Here is a 20,639-nt window from a genome sequence, read left to right as displayed (position 1 = left end):
GTCCACTTTATTACCGCTACTTGCATCACGAAATATGCACACAACTGAGGCCTTAATAAACATTAGCCCTGCAATGCATCATACATACACTGATAGTGGTTTTTCTTCGTGTATTTTTCAACCCTACAAAATTTGCTCGGATCATGTCACTACAGATTATCTGCCCAGACGAATATCGTTCGAAAGAAAAATCAAAGCAATGAATTCACTATTTAAACTAACTATATTAATTAACTTCGTTTTTACAAACATTATGGCACATGTTTATATCGGAAACTTGAAGGGAATCGCCATAAACGTTATGGTCTTTTTAAAAAGTGGGAACACCGAACTAGACGTTCGTGACGATTACCTCAACTTTCCAATATGAACATGTGCCATAATGTTTGTAACTACGAAGTACATTAATGCAATTAGTTTATTTAATAAATAGATCGCTCTGCCCTTTTATCTGTCCAGATGTCCATCTGGGTAGATAATTCATCTGTAGTGAAGTGATTCGAATAACAATTGTAGGCCTTTTATTTAAAAAAATGTGCGAAGTAAAAAAAACAAAACACTATATGCACACTTCAACTGATATACCTCAAAAATTCAGATTTAAGCACGAGAAGCTGACCGCTTGTTTTAACCGCGTCTTCAATGCAAGAAGGCTCGTTTACTTAGATGTAGCTGCACAGGTAAAGAACCCCAGGTAGTCGAAATAATCCGGAGTCCCCCACTACAAGGTGCCTCTTAACGAGACTGTGGATTTGCACCTAAAAGCCAAGAACTTAACTCACCGCGTCTCCGAAACTTGACATTACGCGACCCTATAGGCGAGCGGGAAGACAGTGCGCATGAAGCCACCGGCCATCTCGGCTCGTCCTTTATCATTGCGCCCGGCAAAGATTACCTCCAAGATACGGCGCGAGGGCTGCGTATGCGCTGAGCCGCGTGAACAGTCCATAGTGCGCAGATCAGGACAGCTTGTGTCACCGCCTTTCCAGTGCAAAAAAAACGCCTTTCTACGTAGATTTGGCCGCAGTTTGAAGAACCCCAGGTAGACAAAATTAGACCGGAGCCTTCCACTATACAGCGTCTCACATAGTCCCAGTGTTTCCGTGAGACATTAAACCTCACGGATCAACGAATCAATCAATCAACCAATCAATCAAACAAACGCTTCTGAATTCATTTTATATCACAATTTCACACTTAGGAACTGCGGCGAGTAAGGACGAAACGCGTGTAGTGCAACTGCATGGTTGCGCTACAGGCTCCGTTACCAACTCCCTGTACCGTTACAGGCGCAGTGCTGGCAGATACGTTTAGCAAGTGTGCTTTTGTAGAAACAAAGAGTCATTGTGAGCACGGTAGTCGCTTATTGACAACCGAAAATTGAAGACGGGTGTTTTTTCCCACAAATATTTACGTTGCGGAGAAAAACAGCTTTGACGGCGCCTTTCATATACGAGCGGACATTGGTCGAGAAGTTCGAAAATATACGTAGACGCTAGTGTACACGTGCAGACGCTTGCAAAATTTCAATATCGTTAGCACAGAGAAGTGTGGCAAGACAAAAAAAAATATCAGTAAAAGCGCTGTCGCCTCGGACGAAATGTGACATCAGGCGTTCGCGCAACGTCTTGTAATAACTGAAGCTAGTTTCGAGCTTGGTCCACCGTCTGTACGAGAATGACGGCGAAGGTGATTATTGCGCCAGCCATCTGAAAAATAAAGAAAGAGAAGGTAATTATGAAAAAACAAAAACAAAGCGGCATGCGAAGTGTTTCATTTGTTTGTTATCTGCTTTTCACAAGGAAGTAGTGCCCATTCAAAGCATACCTTCTTCGTTTTTTTGTTTTCTTTGTAGCAGTGGCTGGGAGTTCCGCAAGTAGATAGCATCATAGCATCACCCGCTTGCTATGACCATTTACTAGTATTTTCGCCCATTTCCGTGTGATTCTCAGTAGTAAGCCATATCATTATAAATGAAACTAAGACTGACTGTAATCATTTGAATGAATGCTATGCATTCCGATTACTCTCTCTGCATCACGTTCATACATAAGTTACAGACATCTTACGGGAAATAGCATATAGTGTAAGACTATATTCATAGTCATCTAGACAGAAAAGACTGTTTGCAGACGGTCTTCCGACTAGGTGGCGCGAAGCTGCAAAAAGGAACATATGCGGGCCCCTCGAGAGGAATAATATCAAATGAGCAAGAACTTTGGCCTTTGCCAGTCTTCGAACTCAAGAGCGCCACCGTCATCAAACTGAAACGCCCGAAGATATAATAAATATGGCCTCCGAGACCTCCGTCGCACGCCACACAATCTCGGAGACCATAGAATAAACAAATTCTACGGAGGTCCGCAAGAAGGACGAATATCAACGAAAACTAACACAGTCATGCACCAGTGTGTACGTTACACTGTCATCATCCCACGTTCGTGGCTGCCATACGATGACAAATTTTTCATAATCTGCGAAGCTCTCTTGTCTATGAACCTGCGTCGATTTTCTTGGTAGCTTGATGGTACATTCTGGTAAATGCCAACTATTTTCGTCCTTGAATGTACCAGCACTGCGCAGCATTATTTACTCGCCTTTATTCACATGCACAATCTGATACAGGTGCGAGAGCTTTACAGGCGTGCACCAGCATGTCATGATTGCATGATGTGGCGACATGCGTATCAGTTTCAGCTCACACATACTCAACGGTAAGCGCATCTACGCATTACTGCTACACAGACATCCGGCACTTTACCGGTAATGTTAACTTACCGTCACAACGAGCGGCGTGTCAAGCTTGAAGAAGTTGCCGCATTTCAGCCCCATGTCAGGCGGCTGGACAGCGTCGTAAAGGAACCTAACCTGGAAGGCAATTAGTTGCGCCCTTTTAAAGCAAAACTCGTGGTATTGCAACAAATAAGTACTGAAACAAATACATACGGTGTTCGTGCACTTAATACTAATGAACGCGCATGTCGAAACACTGGGATATTGATCCGAGAACATCAGCGCTAGCGGCGATGCGTTGCGGCACTTCATAGAACGAAAATACGCCAGAAACGTCCTTTTACTGTATGGTTGTTGAATTCAAAAATTAAGCATACAAAAATACTATCATTATGAGTACGTCACAGTCGGCCCGTTAACACCAGTATGTGTGTCGCTAAAGTAGAGTACAGTGGAGTGTCGCTAACGTTAAGTGCAGGCGGTCATATACCAATAAGAGTTCCGCCCGCTTTGGTTAAGAATAGCCTGCAAGATGTCGGAACAAGTTGTTTGGTTGGTTATTGCTCGGTGAAAACGGCGTCACCCCTGTGGGAGATTGGCCATGAATCGGGTGGTTCCTGGGTTCGAGAAAATAAAAAAGAAATGAGAAATTTTTATTGCAAAAAAATTTAGTAACTGAACATTGTGGGATTGAAAGTAAACTGATGCAGATATGAACGAAATAACTAAATATTACAGGTAAGGAAATATAAAAATAGCAAAAAATAAAATATGTAACATGCGATTCTTCGTGTATTGCACAATAAAATACAGAGGGCCTCACAAAGGTTCCCGTGGCTAAAACCGAGTTCGGTAGCACTAATGGAAAGGGTCATAATCGAGCCATGCCTTTCGGAAGGAATAATTAAAAATATTTTCCTTTGAATAGAAGAATGGCGACGTGATAGAAAGAAATGCGCTGATGTCAACGTTTAAACCCTTCCAGTGTTCAAAATTAAAACTCACATTCTGCGGTGTTACGTGTCAAAACCACGACCTGATTATGAGGCACACCGTAGTGGGGACTCCGGATTAATTGCGAGTCCAGTGTTGCCATACTTTTTCGGAGCATGTCACTAAAGTGAGACGAAGAAATCGCTAAATTTTTGCTAAATTTTGCTGCAATGTCACTAAAATTGTCGCTAAAGCGTGTGAGCAAATTTTCGGTAACGTAGACATTTTTAGCAACACCTATAGTATACGTTAGCGTGGCGTAAATCATTTACCGCAATCTCTCACGTTTGCCGATGGTTCGTCGAGTGAGGAATAAACAAAAAAAAATTATATTATGGGGCTTTACGTGCCAAAACCACGATCTGATTATGAGGTACGCCGTAGTGAGGGATTTCGGAAATTTGGACCACCTGGGGTTCTTTAACGTGCACCTAAATCTAAGTATACGGGTGTTTTCGCATTTGGCCCCCATCGAAATGCGGCCGCCATGGCCGGGATTCGGTCCCGCGACTTCGTGCTCAGCAGCCGAACACCATAGCCACTGAGCTAACCACGGCGGGTTGAGGAATAAAAGATGAATTTGCAGTATGTAATGGGCCTTTTACTTTACTATTATACTTACATAACAACGGACGATGGCAGCTGAAATTCGGCGAAAGGATAGCGAAATTCAACAAGACGCACAAGGTCGCATGTTAGCACGGTGAGGACAATTATACGTGACCTTCATGCAAGTCAACTACTATACGCTTCCGCCCTTTGGTATACCTGAAGGCTCTTCGCAGTACTCACTTGTCCAAAACTCGTGCGAAAAAGAAGCAGTGTGTTCAGGTTCGCGTGAACCAGCCCAGTCGCTCCTACGCATACGGCTTTCAAAACGACTGCGTTCTAAACCTCACAATAAAATTTACAAATGTCCACCAATCGAACGTATTCAGTGAAAGTGCAGAACTCAGAGCGCCTTAAGACCCATTCAAATCGGTTTAGTGAAGAATAAAAAAGACCTGCGTTTTGTGAGCGCACCGCGAGTACTGTGAAGGCAACCATTGTTTCGTCATAGTTTCGTCAGAGCCTACGATGTTTCGTCATGCTTCGTCACGTTTCGTCAGAGCCTACGAGTCATGCAGCCGATTTTGGCCACTCACATGTAGCTTTTCAATGATAAAGTGCGTTCTAGAAGGCTATTTTCGAAGCAACTTTTTCAATTTCGAAGTCGCCAAAATTTAACAAATTGTTCTGTCTCATCGTTAAAAAAAAAAAGTAGTTGGCGGTCGCTAAACTGAAATTTTGCCGCTAAACAGACAAGCCGGTAAATCTAGTGACAAAATCGCTAAAATGGCAACACTAATTGCAGACACCTAACCTGCACCTAAAGCGAAGTTCAATGGCGTTTTTACATTTCACATCCCCATCGAAATAAGACCGCCGTTGCTCGGAATGGAACCCGCGACCTCGTGCTTAGCAGCAGAACGCCACTATAAGCCCCACCGTGACGAGTCCATCCAGTATTCGTCCAGTGCGTCTGCTCTTAGCTAAAGTTCCGATATTCAGTGCATTTTAGTCGGCGGAGGCTGGACAGCTAGAGCTCACAGAAAGTGAGGTCTCCTATATATCTGTTGATTGAAACTACCTTCGCATTTTGGGTCTGTCCTTCAAGGAACAATAAAGAAAAATGTCAAGTCGAGCTAGATTGAAAGAATACGCTTGCTGTAATAACGAATTCGTCATTCCTAACCAGAACAAAGCTTTCGTAGGCGAGAAAATGGCGAAAACGAAAAATCAAATCAAACGGTACTTCTCATGTGACGTCGGCACTGGCTGATTCACAGAGATGGGCGTAGAGGAAGGTCACGTGGAAATAATGTCAGCTCGTCCGTTTTTGGTGTGGGCGGTTCAAATACAGGAGCACCTGCGGGACCTTGGGCGGCAATTTTGTACGCATCTAAGTGATACACTGGCACGCAGAGAAGGACGATCTACTTGGAGACGAATAACCTATCCATCTAGCTCGACTAAATATTTTCTTTTAGTGTCCCTTTAAACTTCGTACCTGGTTAATGTAGCACTCTGGAGAGTCCCTAATCACCATGGTCTTGAGGACGGCTTTCAGGTGGCTTGCCTGGCGCAAGGGATGTGGAGAAACTGATTAGGTCAAGATTTCCATACATGAAAATTTTAAAAACAGACACAGCGCCACACTTTGTGTTATCCTTTTTTTGAGCTACCGCGTAACTCTATCTATACAACGGCGACCTCTATTAGTTACCTAGAGTAAATGAAACCAAACAATTCCTGCGCATTCACACCTTCAGCGTATCTTCCACATTGCTTTCTGCTTTTCAGCGGGAATATTCGGTAGTTATACAATCCTGCAAACAGTTTGGAAACATTAGTTAGTTAGTTAAATGCGGTTTAGTGGCGCAAAAGCAACTATAAGGCAATGCTGCGCCAAACACAAGGTGTTATAAAATCAATCTTAAAAACGGCAAAAGCTGTGTTGAGCTTGAGCTTGTGCAAAAAGCCGGTGTCTTCTAGAAATTTACGCACGTCAGGTAATGACATTAGTGGAATCATCTCCTGAAACTAAAGCAGGATGTACAGGCATGTGTAATTTATATAAATTGTGCAAAAGTTTTCGTTTGTGTGTTTCAATATGCGTACAAGTCAGTAAAATGTGCATAACTGTTAGAGGTTCTTGGCACTTCTCGCATATTGGTGGGTCCTCTTTTCTAAGTAAAAAAAAAAAAATATGTGTGAGGTGTGTGTGCCCAATCCTTAGTCGGCATAAAACTGTACTTCAATAAACCTTTCCTGGTGATTATATGAATTCCATTCGCCAAGTACTGGCTTGGTAAGGTGTAGCTTGTTTGCACAATACTCCCATTCATGTTGCCATTTTGTCATTACGGCCTTCCGAATCGCTCGGATGCTATCTTTGTATGGAAGTGTTGCGTTTGTTATTACGTCTTTGTATGCGGCCATGGATTCGCATATATCTGCTGCTTCATTACCCGGTGTACCAACATGGCTTGGGATCCAGCAGGAACGAACTGACCTCCCGTATTTGTTTGAAGTTACCACGTGTAAAACATCCCCCAGCAGGGATTCACACTCGGATTTCAGATGCAGAGCCTTCAGTTTACTTAAAGGGGCCCTGAACCAATTTTTATCGAAGTGTAGAAAGACATTTGAAGTTAAAATAGGCTATTTCAGAAGTACTTTGGCGCAAAAAGTACTTCAATGCGTTCAGTAGAAGCAGAGTTATTGGTAATCAAACACGGCTATCGCGGTGCTTCCGCTGCTTTTTCAATGCCTTACGTTGCTAAGGCTACGGCCGAGCGGGGCTTGCCTACAAGGCTCCGCCTTCTAAATGTCACCTTGGCGCACAGTTCAAATTTGATTTTGGATGTTCACGTAAACGCGACTACTTCCGATTATGACGCCTACGACGCGAGCCGCAGTGCGTTTAGCCAGTGGACTCGTGGCGGCACCCTGCGGCAGCCGCGGTATCTACGCTCCGTAGCAAACCGCAGCTACATGCAACTGTAGTGCGCATGCGCAGCGTTTGCTTTATGCACGACAGGGTTTGAGTGCGTGGTCACGCTCAAGTGCTCCATTCTGGCCATGCTAAGTGGTGCGGACGGGCTTTGTCATTCGCCAGCTTGACCGACGGACAGTAGCCACATCCAACTTGCCGCGTTTTGCAAGTGCAATGAAATAGTCCGCCAAGGCGTCTAACCAGTAGCAGCCAGGAGTGAGCGCCCACCCGCAAGCGTGCGTGTGGACTGACCAGGCTATCTTCTTGATTGACGTCAGCTATTGGCCAATAGCAGCCGCTTATGGGAATCCGCTATATGACGAAATAAAGCGTCCAGAAGAGAGTGAGGAGCAGGCTTCTGTTGAAAAGAGAGCGTTTGAGAGAAAGGTGACTTGGCGCTCCGCTTACGAGCTCGACGCGTTGCGCACGACTGCAAAGCTTGGATGAAATATTCACATCAGCGTACGCTATCCGGTCAGTCAATGTTAAATCACATTACTTTGTAAAGTCACAGTGGCTTTTTTAAGCAACCTGAAGGACCTCATGAGAAATATTATAATCTCGACAATTTCCTCATATCGTAGAACAAGCGGCCTCATCAGGTTCGGTTGATTTGTATATCGTTAAGCGTGAGTTGCATTGTTTGACGATCGATGTTGTAACATATGTGCTGCGGTCAAGACTGAATTCTAAGCAATGACTCTTTCTGAGAAAATAATTCCGAGAAAATACTTTTTCTTAGCGCGCTCCAGGGAGCACTGGTCTTTTGGCGTCGACGACGCCGATGCATTTGAATCGATCTCCATAGTCTTTTCCTAGGCGCTGGAGGATCAATGCCTAGGCGCTGAGACGCGCGTCTCAGGCGCCGGAGTTGCGCAACGTGGAGCAGCATTGTAGTTGTTCGAGGGGTGATCATGGGCACTACACTTTGCGCATGTTGCTTTACCTCTACATGATTGTGACGCATGCCCGAACCTCTGGCACTTGAAGCACCGTCTCGGGTTCGCCATGTATGGCCTGACGTTGACCTTTACACACTCTGCATTGAGTGAACTGGGAAGAACACTGGTGCCAAAAGTAAGTATCACATGTTACGGTGGAATTTGTTCATCGGTTTTCCTAATTGTTATTCTCCGGACTTTGATTAGGTTTTGCTATTGGAACTCCTTGAGGAGTTATTCGTCACTCAAGTTTAGGAAGTCTTCCTCTGAGATCACGCCCTTGCTTGTGTTTAGAGATCGGTTTAGTGAGATCGTGATTTTGATGCGACTAAAGCTGGTCAAATCGGCAGAGCTTTTGCAATTGTTCTTTCTTCTGAAGTTCGAAGAGAACGCCTCCACTTGTCTTCTTAGAGGCTTTGTAGTCTTCTCCAATTTTTCTTCGGGGTATTTCGCCACCAAGCGAACAGCTGTCGCATTGGGGTGGTTCCTTTGCTATGCAAGAAATGACAACGTATGAATGTGCCTGGGTTAAATTTACGCGGAATGTGAATTCGAAGGGTACTTCGGTGCGACCTCTTTTCAGAGGCCGATCTGGAAGGCGGGGGAACGCTTCTGCCATAAGATGATTTCAAAATTCGGCTGCGGTGGTAGCCACCCACCACCGAGTCCAACAAGGCGACACTACAAGGTTTGGAGGATACCTGCAGATGCCAGCTATGCACCGCCGCTATAACCTAATATATATACCCAAGACTGGATATAGTATACAATGTTAACCCTTGCCATCTGGAAATTAAGAAATGATGATAAGCGAATAGGAGACCGGAAAGATTGAAAGCGAGAGAGAAAGAGAAACATTAAAGAAGAGGACAGGAAAAGGTGACTGCCGATTTCCTCCAGGTGGGTCAGTCTGGAGGGGCCGTCTATGTGAAGCAGAGGCCAAAGAGGTGTGTCGCCGGCGAGCCTTAAAGGTCCAAGCCCCCGGCATCGGCTCAACCCCAGGGTCCCCCTTTCCCCACACACGGCTAAGCCGCGCACGGTTAGACGTGGGAGGTTCCAACCGTCGTGTGCTCGGGTACGTGGTGTCGCAACACACCAAACGCCTGCTGAAGCAGACGCCCCTGCGGGGTGGAAATATTAACGCCAATTGAAATTTCAACTATATTCTTCTAACATCAGCATTGTCGACAGGACAATATTCCTTGCGCATTAGGTTAGGTTCTACAAGTGCGGTTCATGGCATTCACCCAATTTTTTTTTCTGACAGGCCAGCTTGAACAAAATTTCCCTTTAGTTGGATTGCTTATAAATTAGGTTGTATTAACCACTGACACAATGTTGGCAAAGCTGCAGGACGGGTAATTGTATATTGTTTTACTGTCAGCTCTTAATTGCACCTAAGCAGGCGACGCGTGCCCCTGGCGGCTAGCGGATATCACGTAAATCCCAGTACGCGGCTTCCGAGAATTTTCAGCCTTCAGCCTATACCTCCAGGCGGCGTCGCCTAATCTCGAAGGAAATGCCGAGGAGCCGCGCGCTCTGTGTCATTTGTCAGTTCTTAATGGCGGCGTTATCTTTTCTTTCTCTTTCTTTCAGTTTCGGTATCAAAAAGCAAGTAAAAAATTTAGCCAGCTTCACAGACTTAACGTCGCCAAGACTGATGAAACAGCAGAGCTGGTGGCTTATACTAGCTTTTACTTAGCTATAACTTGGTTTATCATCATCATATCATCATCATCAGCCTATATTTTATGTCCACTGCAGGACGAAGGCCTCTCCCTGCGATCTCCAATTACCCCTGTCTTGCGCTAGCGTATTCCAGCTTGCGCCTGCAAATTTCCTAACTTCATCATCCCATCTGGTTTATACTTAGCGTTAACTTGAATTTTACTTAGCTTTAACTTTTCCTTTTACTTAGCTTTAACATCGATTTGTCTATCTTCACGGTGAGCTTCTTCGTAGCATTGCCGAGACGCAGCAACGCTACGAGACGTATGCAAATTCTAGATCTCCAACCCTCCTCCGTCGCTTTGCTTTAACAGCCCTTGTACGGAATTCCGGATCTGCGCACACTCGTTGAAGCCGCTCCCGGGTAGCATCATGACGCCGTTGACGCCGCGGATCTTCTTCTTCGGGTGAAAGCTGCTTCTTCGTCCTAGCCACGCTCAGGACAGAATGACGCCGCCGCCAGCGCAAGCTCTCTTCAGCTCAGGAGAACCCAGCATGTCATGGTTACGTCATCACTTCGCTCTTTCTTAAGCTCCGCCTCAGCTACTGTTTGGCGCACCCTCTCCCTCGATATCTCCACCGCTACGTCATCGCTTCCCTCTCTTTAGCTCCACCCACCTGCTGCTCAGCGCGCGCCTTCCTCCTCTCTCACCCTCGCCGCTCTCTGAACACCTGCGCCCCAGCGCATGCTCCTCACCCAGCTGCGCCGATTCTTGGCGTACTCTCGGCACGGCTCAACGTCCACCTTAAGCAGCTCCGCTGTTAAAAAAGTCGCAGTTTTCGCCCCAAAGGCGAAGCATCGATCGATTGCGATAGCAAATTAGTAGACAGTTATACTATGTAAGGATAGTAGTTTTGTGGGCTGTATAAAGTTGTAAATATTCGCTTACTAAATAAATAAACAAGCACGGCGTCACGCGCGCACAGGTAAACATGAACACATCTCGTTCGATGACCGCGGAAACTCGTCAGAACGCTGGAGTGAGAAAGCGCGCCAGCGGCAGCGAGTATTTGATCTTCGCACTGGATCTCGCTTCAACGCGAACTAAACGTCGAAAGCACAGCACATACGAAGTTAGCGGCACTCGGCGCGTGCACTTTGTCACCATCGCAGATCGTTTTTGAAGATGAGGCCCCCATCGGCCACATGGCAGATCGCTTTCAAGATACGGCGGCCGCGCCGCAGCTCCGCGCGGCAGCAGCCGTAAGAGCAGAGTGCACCCCCCAAACCCCCACCGTCTCCGTCGCCTCCTCCCGGTGCCTACGTGCTCGCGAGCGAATGAAGACCGCGCGCTTCCGGCCGCCTTCTTCTCTAGCGTGCGCGAGACTAGGCTGCGGTTGCCGGCTCCCCCTCGCAAGCTTTCACTCGCACACACACAGCGTACGGCGCGCGGCGACGGTTTTATCGCCGTTGGACTTTATACGGAACCTCACGCCGACGACGACGGTAAACGGGGAAAATCCATAGAATTGCTATATGACGGTGGCGTGGAGTAGTAAAACACCCGGCCTCTACTCTGAAGGTCGTAAACTAAAATCCTCTTCCAGCCCACTACATTTTCCGGCGTGGAGTGGTGCCTGACACCGGCAAATATATAATTTCTATATTACTATATCAATCTGTATATATATATATATATATATATATATATATCACTCCGACAATTAACCCGTGGCCCTCAGTCCCCAGTGGCTGCGGAGCACCTGACCAAGGCGGCGGTCAGACCTGCTACGCGGCAGAGGGTGCTAAGAATCACTGGGTGCGGACAGGCCGCCAATGGAAACTAAACCTGGCAACGTTCAACACGCGCACCCTCTCGAGTGAGGCTAGCTTAGCAGGACTATTTGAAGAATTATCAGGCATTGCCTGGGATATTATTGGCCTTAGTGAGGTTAGAAGAACTGGTGAGGATTACACAGTGCTGACTAACGGCCACGTCCTCTGCTACAGAGGTTTTCCAGATAAGAGAGAATCCGGGGTAGGATTTCTAGTCCATAACAACATAGCGGGCAACATTGATGAATTCTACAGCATTAATGAAGGGTAGCAGTCGTCGTAATAAAGCTGAATAGGAGGTACAAAATGAAGGTAGTACAAGCCTACGTACCAACCTCTAGTCACGATGATGAAGAAATAGAACAGTTTTATGAAGATGTTGAATTAGTAATGAGAAAGGTGAAAACTCAGTATACTGTAGTCATGGGTGACTCCAATGCAAAAGTGGGGGGAAAGCAGGTTGGTGAGCAAGCAATTTGCAACTACGGCTTCGATTCTAGGAATGCAAGAGGAGAGATGTTAGTAGAATTCGCGGAAAGGAATAAGCTCCGAATAACGAATACCTTCTTCAGGAAGCGCAGCAACAGGAAGTGGACCTGGAAAAGCCCTAATGGAGAAACAAGGAATGAAATAGATTTCATACTCTCTGCCGGTCGAAGCATAGTGCAGGATGTAGAAGTTTTAGGTAAGGTAAAGTGCAGTGACCATAGATTAGTGAGGTCTAGGATTTCTCTCAATTTGAAGAGAGAAAGAGTGAAATTATTCAAGAGGAAACAGGCCAACCTAGAGGCAGTAAGGGTAAAAGCAGACCCATTCAAGCTGGTGCTCGCAAACAAATATGCAGCTTTAGAAAAGGAAAATAAATACAACGCAGAGGTAATGACCGTAACTAGGTTGATCTCAGAAGCAGCAATTGAAGTGGGAGGCAAGGCACCAAGGCAACCAGTAGGTAAGCTCTCCCAAGAAACAAAGGACCTAATAAAGAAACGAGAAAACATGAAAGTGTCCAACTCAAAAGATCACATAGAATTCGCTGAACTGTCAAAAGTGATCAACAAGAAGAAAGTAAGGGATATTCGAAATTATAACGTGGGAAAGATTGAGGAAGCCGTAAAATATGGACGCAGCATTAAATCAGTAAGAAAGCTTGGCATAGGACAAGGCAAGATGTATGCACTGAAAGATAAGTATGGTAATATCATCAGCAATTTCGATGACATAGCAAAAGCAGCGGAATAATTCTATACTGACCTGTACAGTGCCCAAAACAGCCAAGCTTCTTTCATTCGAAATAGTGATGAACCGGATACAGAGGCTCCTTCTATAACTAGCGATGAAGTTAGAAGGGCCTTGAAAGACATGACCAGGGGAAAAGCTGCTGAAGATGGAATAACAGTAGCTTTAATCAAAGATGGAGGAGATATCATGCTTGAAAATCTTGCGGCCATTTATACGCAATGCCTCACAACTTCAAGTGTACCAGAGAGCTGGAAGAACGCCAACATTATACTAATCCATAAGAAGGGAGACGTTAAAGAATTGAAGAATTATAGACCCATTAGCTTGCTTTCAGTATTGTATAAAATATTCACCAAGATAATTTCCAATAGAATCAGGGCAACACTTGACTTCTGCCCACCAAGAGAACAGGCTGGCTTCAGGAATGGATATTCTACCATGGATCATATCCATGTCATCAATCAGGTAATCGAGAAATCTGCGGAGTACAATCAACCTCTCTATATGGCTTTCATAGATTATGAAAAGGCATTTGATACAGTAGAGATACCAGCAGTCATAGAGGCATTGCGTAATCAAGGAGTACAGTAGGCATACGTGAATATCTTAGCAAATATCTACAAGGATTCTACAGCTTCCTTGTTTCTCCACAAGAAAAGTAGAGAGTTACCTATCAAGAAATGGGTCAGGAAAGGAGACACAATCTCTCCAATGCTATTCACTGCATGCTTAGAAGTATTCAAGCTCTTAGACTGGGAAGGCTTAGGAGTGAGGATCAACGGCGAATATCTCAGCAACCTTCGGTTTGCAGATGACATTGTCCTATTCAGCAACAATGGAGACCAATTACAGCAAATGATTGAGGACCTTAATCGAGAAAGTGTAAGAGTAAGGCAAGGGAACAAGAATTCAGGATCGCCAGTCAGCCTCTAGAGTCTGTAAAGGAGTACGTTTATCTAGGTCAATTACTCACCGGGGACCGTGATCATGAGAAAGAAATTTACAGAAGAATAAAATTGGGTTGGAGTGCATACGGCAGGCATTGCCAAATCCTGACTGGGAGGTTACCACTGTCGTTGAAAAGAAAATTGTACAATCATTGCATTCTACTGGTGCTAATATATGGGGCAGAAACTTGGAGGTTAACAAAGAAGCTCGAGAACAAGTTAAGGACCGCACAAAGAGCAATGGAACGAAAAATCTTAGGACTAACGTTAAGAGACCGGAAGAGAGCGGTGTGGATCAGAGAACAAACGGGGATAGCCGATATTCTAGTTGACATTAAGCGGAAGAAATGGAGCTGGGCAGGCCATGTAATGCGTAGGATGGATAGCCGGTGGACCATTAGGGTTACAGAATGGATACCAAGAGAAGGGAAGCGCAGTCGAGGTCGGCAGAAAACCAGATGGGGTGACGAAGTTAGGAAATTTGCAGGCACAAGTTGGAATACGGTAGTGCAAGACAGGGGTAATTGGAGATCGCAGGGAGAGGCCTTCATCCTGCAGTGGACATAAATATATAGGCTGATGATGATGATGATGAAAAACCTTGCTTGGGAAAAGGATTTTCGTTTCTTGCTGTTCCTAGTTTTCTGGCTTTCTGGTACGAATGCCTGGTTTTCCTAGTCCTGTAAGCCGCCAGAAAAAAGTCGGCACTACTTGGCGCGTTAACACAAGAGCAGAAGCTCCGCACGTGCGAGCGCGTGCGCGTAGCTTTGGCTGTACTGTCACAGAAAGTTGTAAGAACGAAAATAACTAGAGAAGAAAGGAAACCGAGGGGCTCAATTTTTCGTAATCATGACCATATAAAGCCAACAGACAATGACGCCAAGAAAATCATCCGGGAAATTAGCTGTAGTTGAAATTTCTTACGCTTCTTGCTTACGTATATATAGCTTCCCAAAGTGCTAGTACCCCAAGATGGCAGCCACGACGACTTTAATGCAAACTGTCTATAAAGACCTCCAGGATTCTAGCCCAGCCGCCGCACACACAAATCATGAAATAGCCACTAACATAACGTCGTGGCACATTGAAATATGTCTAAGCTGGGCGTGAGCGTCCTCGACTGGAAAATTTCGCTACGCACAGCATACCTACCTCGTTGATCATTGCTTGGCTCAGCATGGACAGATCCGCAAAGTCCACCGCCTGGTAAGCACTGAAGACGGCCGAGAGGAATATCCCCTCCCTCGACACCGCCTTGTAGAACGCTGCCGCTGCGTCCACGGACATTGACAGCAGCACGCTGGCGCCGGCCAACAGAAGCGGCCATTTCCAGACGCGCTCCAGTCGTCGCTTTAGGTCTCTGACGGCGCAAAGGTTCAACCTGACCATTTCGAGCCGTCGCACAGTCTGCATTCGAGACAGAGGATCAGTCTTCTTGGCAACTAGCGTCAGTTCTTCGTACTGGGCACGAATGTAAGCCACGAGGACCTCGCAGCAGGGTCGCATGGCGATGGAGTAGACCGTGTCGTGCGGTATGTACAGCAGGAGATCTAAGACAGTGAGCGTCTTGAGGAAGACACTCGACGCGAGCGACGGCATTTCGTTGTAGTGATCGGCGAGAAACACGAACGTCATTGCAGCAGCACCGCAGTACATCGCGGCCATGACTGTTCTGAACACTAGGAACACCTTAGACATAGCGAAGGACTCCCTGGAAGGTCGAAAGCCGCTGTCCCTTTCGAAGCGCTGCGCTGCCCGGAAGAACTCTAAGAGCTCGGAAGCCTTGAACGCGGATGTGGCGATGTTCACGGCCACCTTAAGTTGGGCAAATCCGTAGATGAGGACGTAGGAGATTTTGGTAGACAACTGGCTCCCTTGGAACTCGCTTCTGGATCCCTTGAGTATGTAGGCGAACTCGCCAGCGTAGAGTGCGAGAACGCAGCAGGACGCGTACAGCGTGTACCAGCTCTTCAGGGAAACCACGGCGCGGGCGGGGCCGCGCTGCAAGCCGCGAACGTATAGGGTGCCTGAGAGGAGGCACAGGAGGCCGTACCACTTGAAGTGGTTCGCCATGGTGCAAGGCATCTGTGGACGCAGCGGCGCCACTCGGTCTTGAAGACGCGTCTATATATTGTGAACGAAGATATACAGGCAGGCACGTACTGTACGTGGTAATGCTTTATGGTCGAAATGCTAACGCGCGCATGTTGTTCAGTAACGTCATCTGCGGCTACCTTCAGGTTACGAACCAATCTGAGCAAGAGCGTTCCTCGCGTTGTTAGAAAATAGGTAAAAAACGAGTCACGATTGACTGCCGAGCTGTAAAAGAAAAACAAAATTAAATTAAGAAAGTCATGTTTTGAGCGTCGGGGCAATTTTCTGAAAGAGCATTTCGTATTGATTACGCTTCTGAGCTCATTGAAATGCTGTTCCCATTGGTCCTGGACCACCTCCATTGCTTTTATTTGATTACGACAATGACTCTCCTGCGTGCGCAGAGGGCGTACCTCTGCAACCGACCGCATTCGAAGACCTCGACGACTGCCGCCAACAAAACCGTTTCACCTGCAGCCAAAATCGACCTTGAGTGCCTCAATAGCGGGTACAGGTGCACGCGTAAAGCAATCTACGAGGGGGACAATAAAAATCCATCTACTCTGCTAGGCTCAGACATCAAGCATTCAATTCTAAAGACCGAGAAACGATTTTGAGGCTTGACGCAGGCAGTTATAATTAACCCCTGAGTTTCTTGCTCTCTGCAAGGTATATCAAACTTCGCGCGCTGTGCTGCCTCTTTGCGCTGGCGGAATAACTCGTTAGATAAGTCAACTGTGGGGCTTAGGGCCGACTAACTCTGATAAATCCGCATGTCCTTCCGCACCCGTGCGGTGAATGGCCCATGTCGAGAACACGTGCACAAATTTCGGTTTACACTGGCTCTGCAGAAGCAATATAAACCGAATTTCCTGCGTGTGTGCCCACCCGCACCTGTTTTCCGCACGTACGCACGCGTGCGGGAGGCCGTGCGGATTGAGCGTAAGTCGGCCCTTGACGTCCCGAAACTGCACAGTGGGTTTATGATGAGAGACACCGCAGTGGAGGGCTACGGATTAACTTTGACCACCAGGGGTTCTTTAACATGCACCCTAAGCAAGGTGCACGACCGCTTTTACATGCTGGCCCCAACGGAATGCGGCCGGTGATCGAAGCCGCGACCTCGGGCACAGCAGCGCAACGCCGTATAGTCGCTGAGCCACCGCCGCGGATGCCGAATAGCTTATCGTAAACACGCCATGTTGCCTGCTCTGCGCCTCTGCGCATTACGTAGCCGTGACCAACGTTACGCTTTCTAATCTACACCGCCCTTTTCCGGTCTCATTGCACATGCCTTGAACTTCTAGCGCTTCCGGCTGCAAATGCGGTCCTCCGCGGCAGCTTCGGTGCAGTGAAGCTGCGGTGTATTTCAAACTTGCTGCAAATTTATCACAGCGGCGCTACGCCCGAACAATCGCAGCGCGCCGCAGCATGTTGTGACGCGCGAGCTGACGTGTCAGCAGGGGCCAAATAACATGCAATTCAGGGGACTTGATGGCTTAGACACGGATAGGATGGCTCGATGACCTCCTTCTTGCCCACCGATGAATCTCCTCGCCGATTAACCTCCTCGCCCGCCTCTGAATCTCTTCGCCCGAGGAGGTGCCCATTGAGGCGCCCTAGACACGCAGCGCACGCGCTTCCATCTAGGTGGCATTGTCACTGCTGGAAATACAAATATATGTGGACAGGAGGGTGAAAGACTGGTGTTCACATTTAGCGTAGAAAAATCAGGCCTCATGTTTTTCAATAACAATACATATTAGGGAGTATCAATACAGGAGTCTCAACTACCTACGGTGAACGAATACAGATATATGGGAGTGTTTATAAATAAGGGAGCAATGTATCTTAAGTACCCACGAAGATGCAGCTTCAAGGGGCCCTGAACCACTTTTTATCGAAGCGGAGAAAGACATTTGAAGTCAAAATAGGCTAATTCAGAATCACTTTGCCGCAAAAAGTACGTACTTCAATGCGTTCAGCAGAAGCGGAGTTATTGGCAATCAAACACGGCCTCCGCTGTGCTTCCCTTCCTCCTTCAATGTCTTTCACTGCGAAGGCTACGGCGAAGTGGGGCGGGGCCACAACGCTCCGCCTCCGAAACGTCACCGTGGGTGGCGCGCAGTTCAAATTTCATTTTGGACTTCCGATTTTGGTGCCTACGAAGCGCTAAACGTAAGCCAAACGCGGTTGTCTTCAGCGAGCCGCAGTGCGCTTAGCCAGTGGACTCGTGGCGGCAGCTCGCGGCGGCCGCGGTGTAGCCGACTGCAGCGACCAATAGCAGCCGTGCATTGGAGTGTGCTTTATTACGAAATAAAGCACACAGAAAAGAGCGAGGGTCGTGGGGTCTTTTGAAACCAGAGCGTTTGAGAGAAAGGCGACTTCACGCTCCGCTTGCCAGCTCCACGGACCGCGTACGACAGCAGAACTTGGCTGAGATGTTCACAAGAGTGTGTGCTACCAGCGGATGTTATTTCACCAAGCCCGAGGGGTGGTTCAGGGCCCCTTTAACTTGACTTCGCGGTAACGGGAGACGCCTGAACTTCGAAGCCCTGATGGCTGCAACTAATGCATATTCACTTTACCCCAGCTGTGTCGTGCGTTGTGGTCGATTCTGAAACTTTCAAGTTTTTTTTTTTCTTGCTAGTGGTGCTAGCGAGCGCTTGTTTTCTTCTTCTTTTGTATGAAATGGGTTCATGGTGCTTCATTTTAGTTTTGTCTCTGCTTAGAAAATGATTTCAATGTAGCACCGGGTTTATAAGCAATATTTATTGTCATGCTCTGCATTAAATTTCAAGTTAATTGTTAATATTGCGTCAATGTACTTGTTTACCTAATTGCCTGGGTCTTGCACCTTTCTGTAATCTAAGAGTGGGTATTTTAGAGAGGATGGAAGCCGTTGGGAGCCTACGAAAACCAGCAGGATCTCTAGCCAACATTTTTTGAATGCCGAGAGATACATTCCAAGTATATTTCCAAGTGTGTACAGACGCATCAAACCTGGCACTTCTAAGAGGTATTCAGACTCGGGGCACTACAACATGTGCTTTATCTGCATTTGCTTGTTTAACGACGCAACACGTGAAATCCATGCTGTGCAGACAGTTTTAAGACGCAAGCATAAAAACGATCAACCTTTAATTATTGCCGGAGTCCTATATGTATTACTTTTCTCAAGCTCATCGTGCTGGTTTGCAAGCGTTACCAACGCTGGTTTTTCACGTGGCCGCGTCTGTACAAACCATTCGCAGGGGCCACGGTACTCTCTTTACCTACTATTAAAATACACGGCATGTAAATGAAGCAAGTCAATCAATCAATCAATAATTTTATTGTTTCTGATACATTATTGACGTTATTTTTATACAGGCAGGACCCCAGAACCCTTTCAAAGGTTGTGGCAGGGGTCCGTTTTTTTAACATAAGTGATTACAAGTTAATTACAAGGCAAAAAATACAAATATTACAGTAGCTTTGTTACAAATGCACTCAAAGCGTTTTTTTTTTAACTTCGTTAATATTTTAAGTTCAGTAGATGATCGCGAACAAGTTGCTTATAGAAATAAAATGATGTGGACGATGTGATGCTATACGGCAAAGTATTCCAGAGTTTGTCGGTAATGTAAGAAAATGAATATAATCCATAGTTAGTCCTTATGTAGGGTATGCTTAATGGCACAGTTGAGGTAGAACGTAGTGAATATGTGGGTTTTTTATATGTTAACGTTATTGACGGGCATAGGTCAGCGTTGAGTAAAATTTTGTAAGCAAGTAGTAAAACACGATAATCCATGCAAAGTGCTATGGGTTGTATGTTTAGTAATCCATACGCATATGAAACAGTGTTTTTTGTATTGCTTTGTTCTGTGCTACTTTAAGTGGTACTTTAAGCGTTGTCTGGTAGGTGCATAAATAAAGTACGTTGGTTGACGGGTCAACAAATGAAGCCATCAGCGGCCGGGGCATCATAATGAAAGCGGCGTACTTACGATGAGCTCCACATCGTAGGCAAGCTTGTCGATGCTCGTCTGCGGCAAACACTTGGCGCGTATGGAGACAATGTCGTCCCGGACGTGACCCGCAGTGCCTAGGAGCTCCACGATTGCCATGACAAGACGTGTTAAGCGGAAGTCACGTGACCCGCAGTGCCACGCCCCAGCTGTACCTACTAGCAATTGGAAAGTCGCGTCCCGGACAGCCGTGACGTCGGACACACGTCCACTATTACACAGTGCGATTCCCTTGCACACACTGTCACCGCAGAAGTAACTATCCGGTACGCGCACAAGCGGCAAATCGCATGCACGCACTTCACCTCTGCGCACGAGGCCCGCCTGCGGTTCCAACGGCCGCCGCTACGCGGCTTCCAGTGGCGCGCCTACGTGCTAAACAGCTTCGCAGGTCATCCACCTTCACAGAGTGGAATGGCTCATGATTTTTTTTTTTTCCTCAAAGCGACACGCCATCGTTCACATACGCCGCTCGAGACACCGTCGCGAACCAACCTCTTCTGTTGCATCAATGGGATACGCCTTCTTGGCGCGTTACCACCGAATGCGACGCGTCAGTAGTCGAATTTATATAAACGCCGCTTGCAGCGCCATGCGCACCCACAGGCGACGAAAGCTGCGTTCGCACAGAGCGAC

The 20,639-nt window shown here is 46.7% G+C and overlaps 1 protein-coding gene across 1 annotated transcript; it reads right to left on the bottom strand.

Moving 5' to 3' along the window:
• Nucleotides 1-1,278: 1,278 nt before the first annotated feature.
• Nucleotides 1,279-20,548, bottom strand: LOC125940245 (uncharacterized). The gene is made up of 4 exons (XM_049656128.1): nt 19,983-20,548; nt 5,777-5,845; nt 2,779-2,868; nt 1,279-1,709 (listed from the first exon to the last, which is right to left on the bottom strand). Exons 1-4 carry the CDS (start codon nt 20,100-20,102, stop codon nt 1,644-1,646), a joined length of 345 nt encoding a protein of 114 aa, XP_049512085.1. The 5' UTR covers nt 20,103-20,548; the 3' UTR covers nt 1,279-1,643.
• Nucleotides 20,549-20,639: the final 91 nt, after the last annotated feature.

The sequence above is a fragment of the Dermacentor silvarum genome, chromosome 9 (assembly GCF_013339745.2).
Source record: "Dermacentor silvarum isolate Dsil-2018 chromosome 9, BIME_Dsil_1.4, whole genome shotgun sequence".
Taxonomy (NCBI): Eukaryota; Metazoa; Arthropoda; class Arachnida; order Ixodida; family Ixodidae; genus Dermacentor; species Dermacentor silvarum.
Note: the sequence above shows the minus strand (reverse complement) of the source record. Positions and strands in the feature narration are given on the sequence as shown.

What these genes read in the sequence shown, in the direction of transcription:
- LOC125940245 (XM_049656128.1), bottom strand. Translation starts at nt 20,102, where the DNA reads ATGGCAATCGTGGAGCTCCTAGGCACTGCGGGTCACGTCCGGGACGAC. An exon ending in CAGAGTGCTACATTAACCAG is followed by an intron (nt 2,869 to 5,776) that starts GTACGAAGTTTA and finishes ATTGCCTTCCAG; the next exon opens with GTTAGGTTCCTTTACGACGC. An exon ending in ACACGCCGCTCGTTGTGACG is followed by an intron (nt 1,710 to 2,778) that starts GTAAGTTAACAT and finishes TTTATTTTTCAG; the next exon opens with ATGGCTGGCGCAATAATCAC.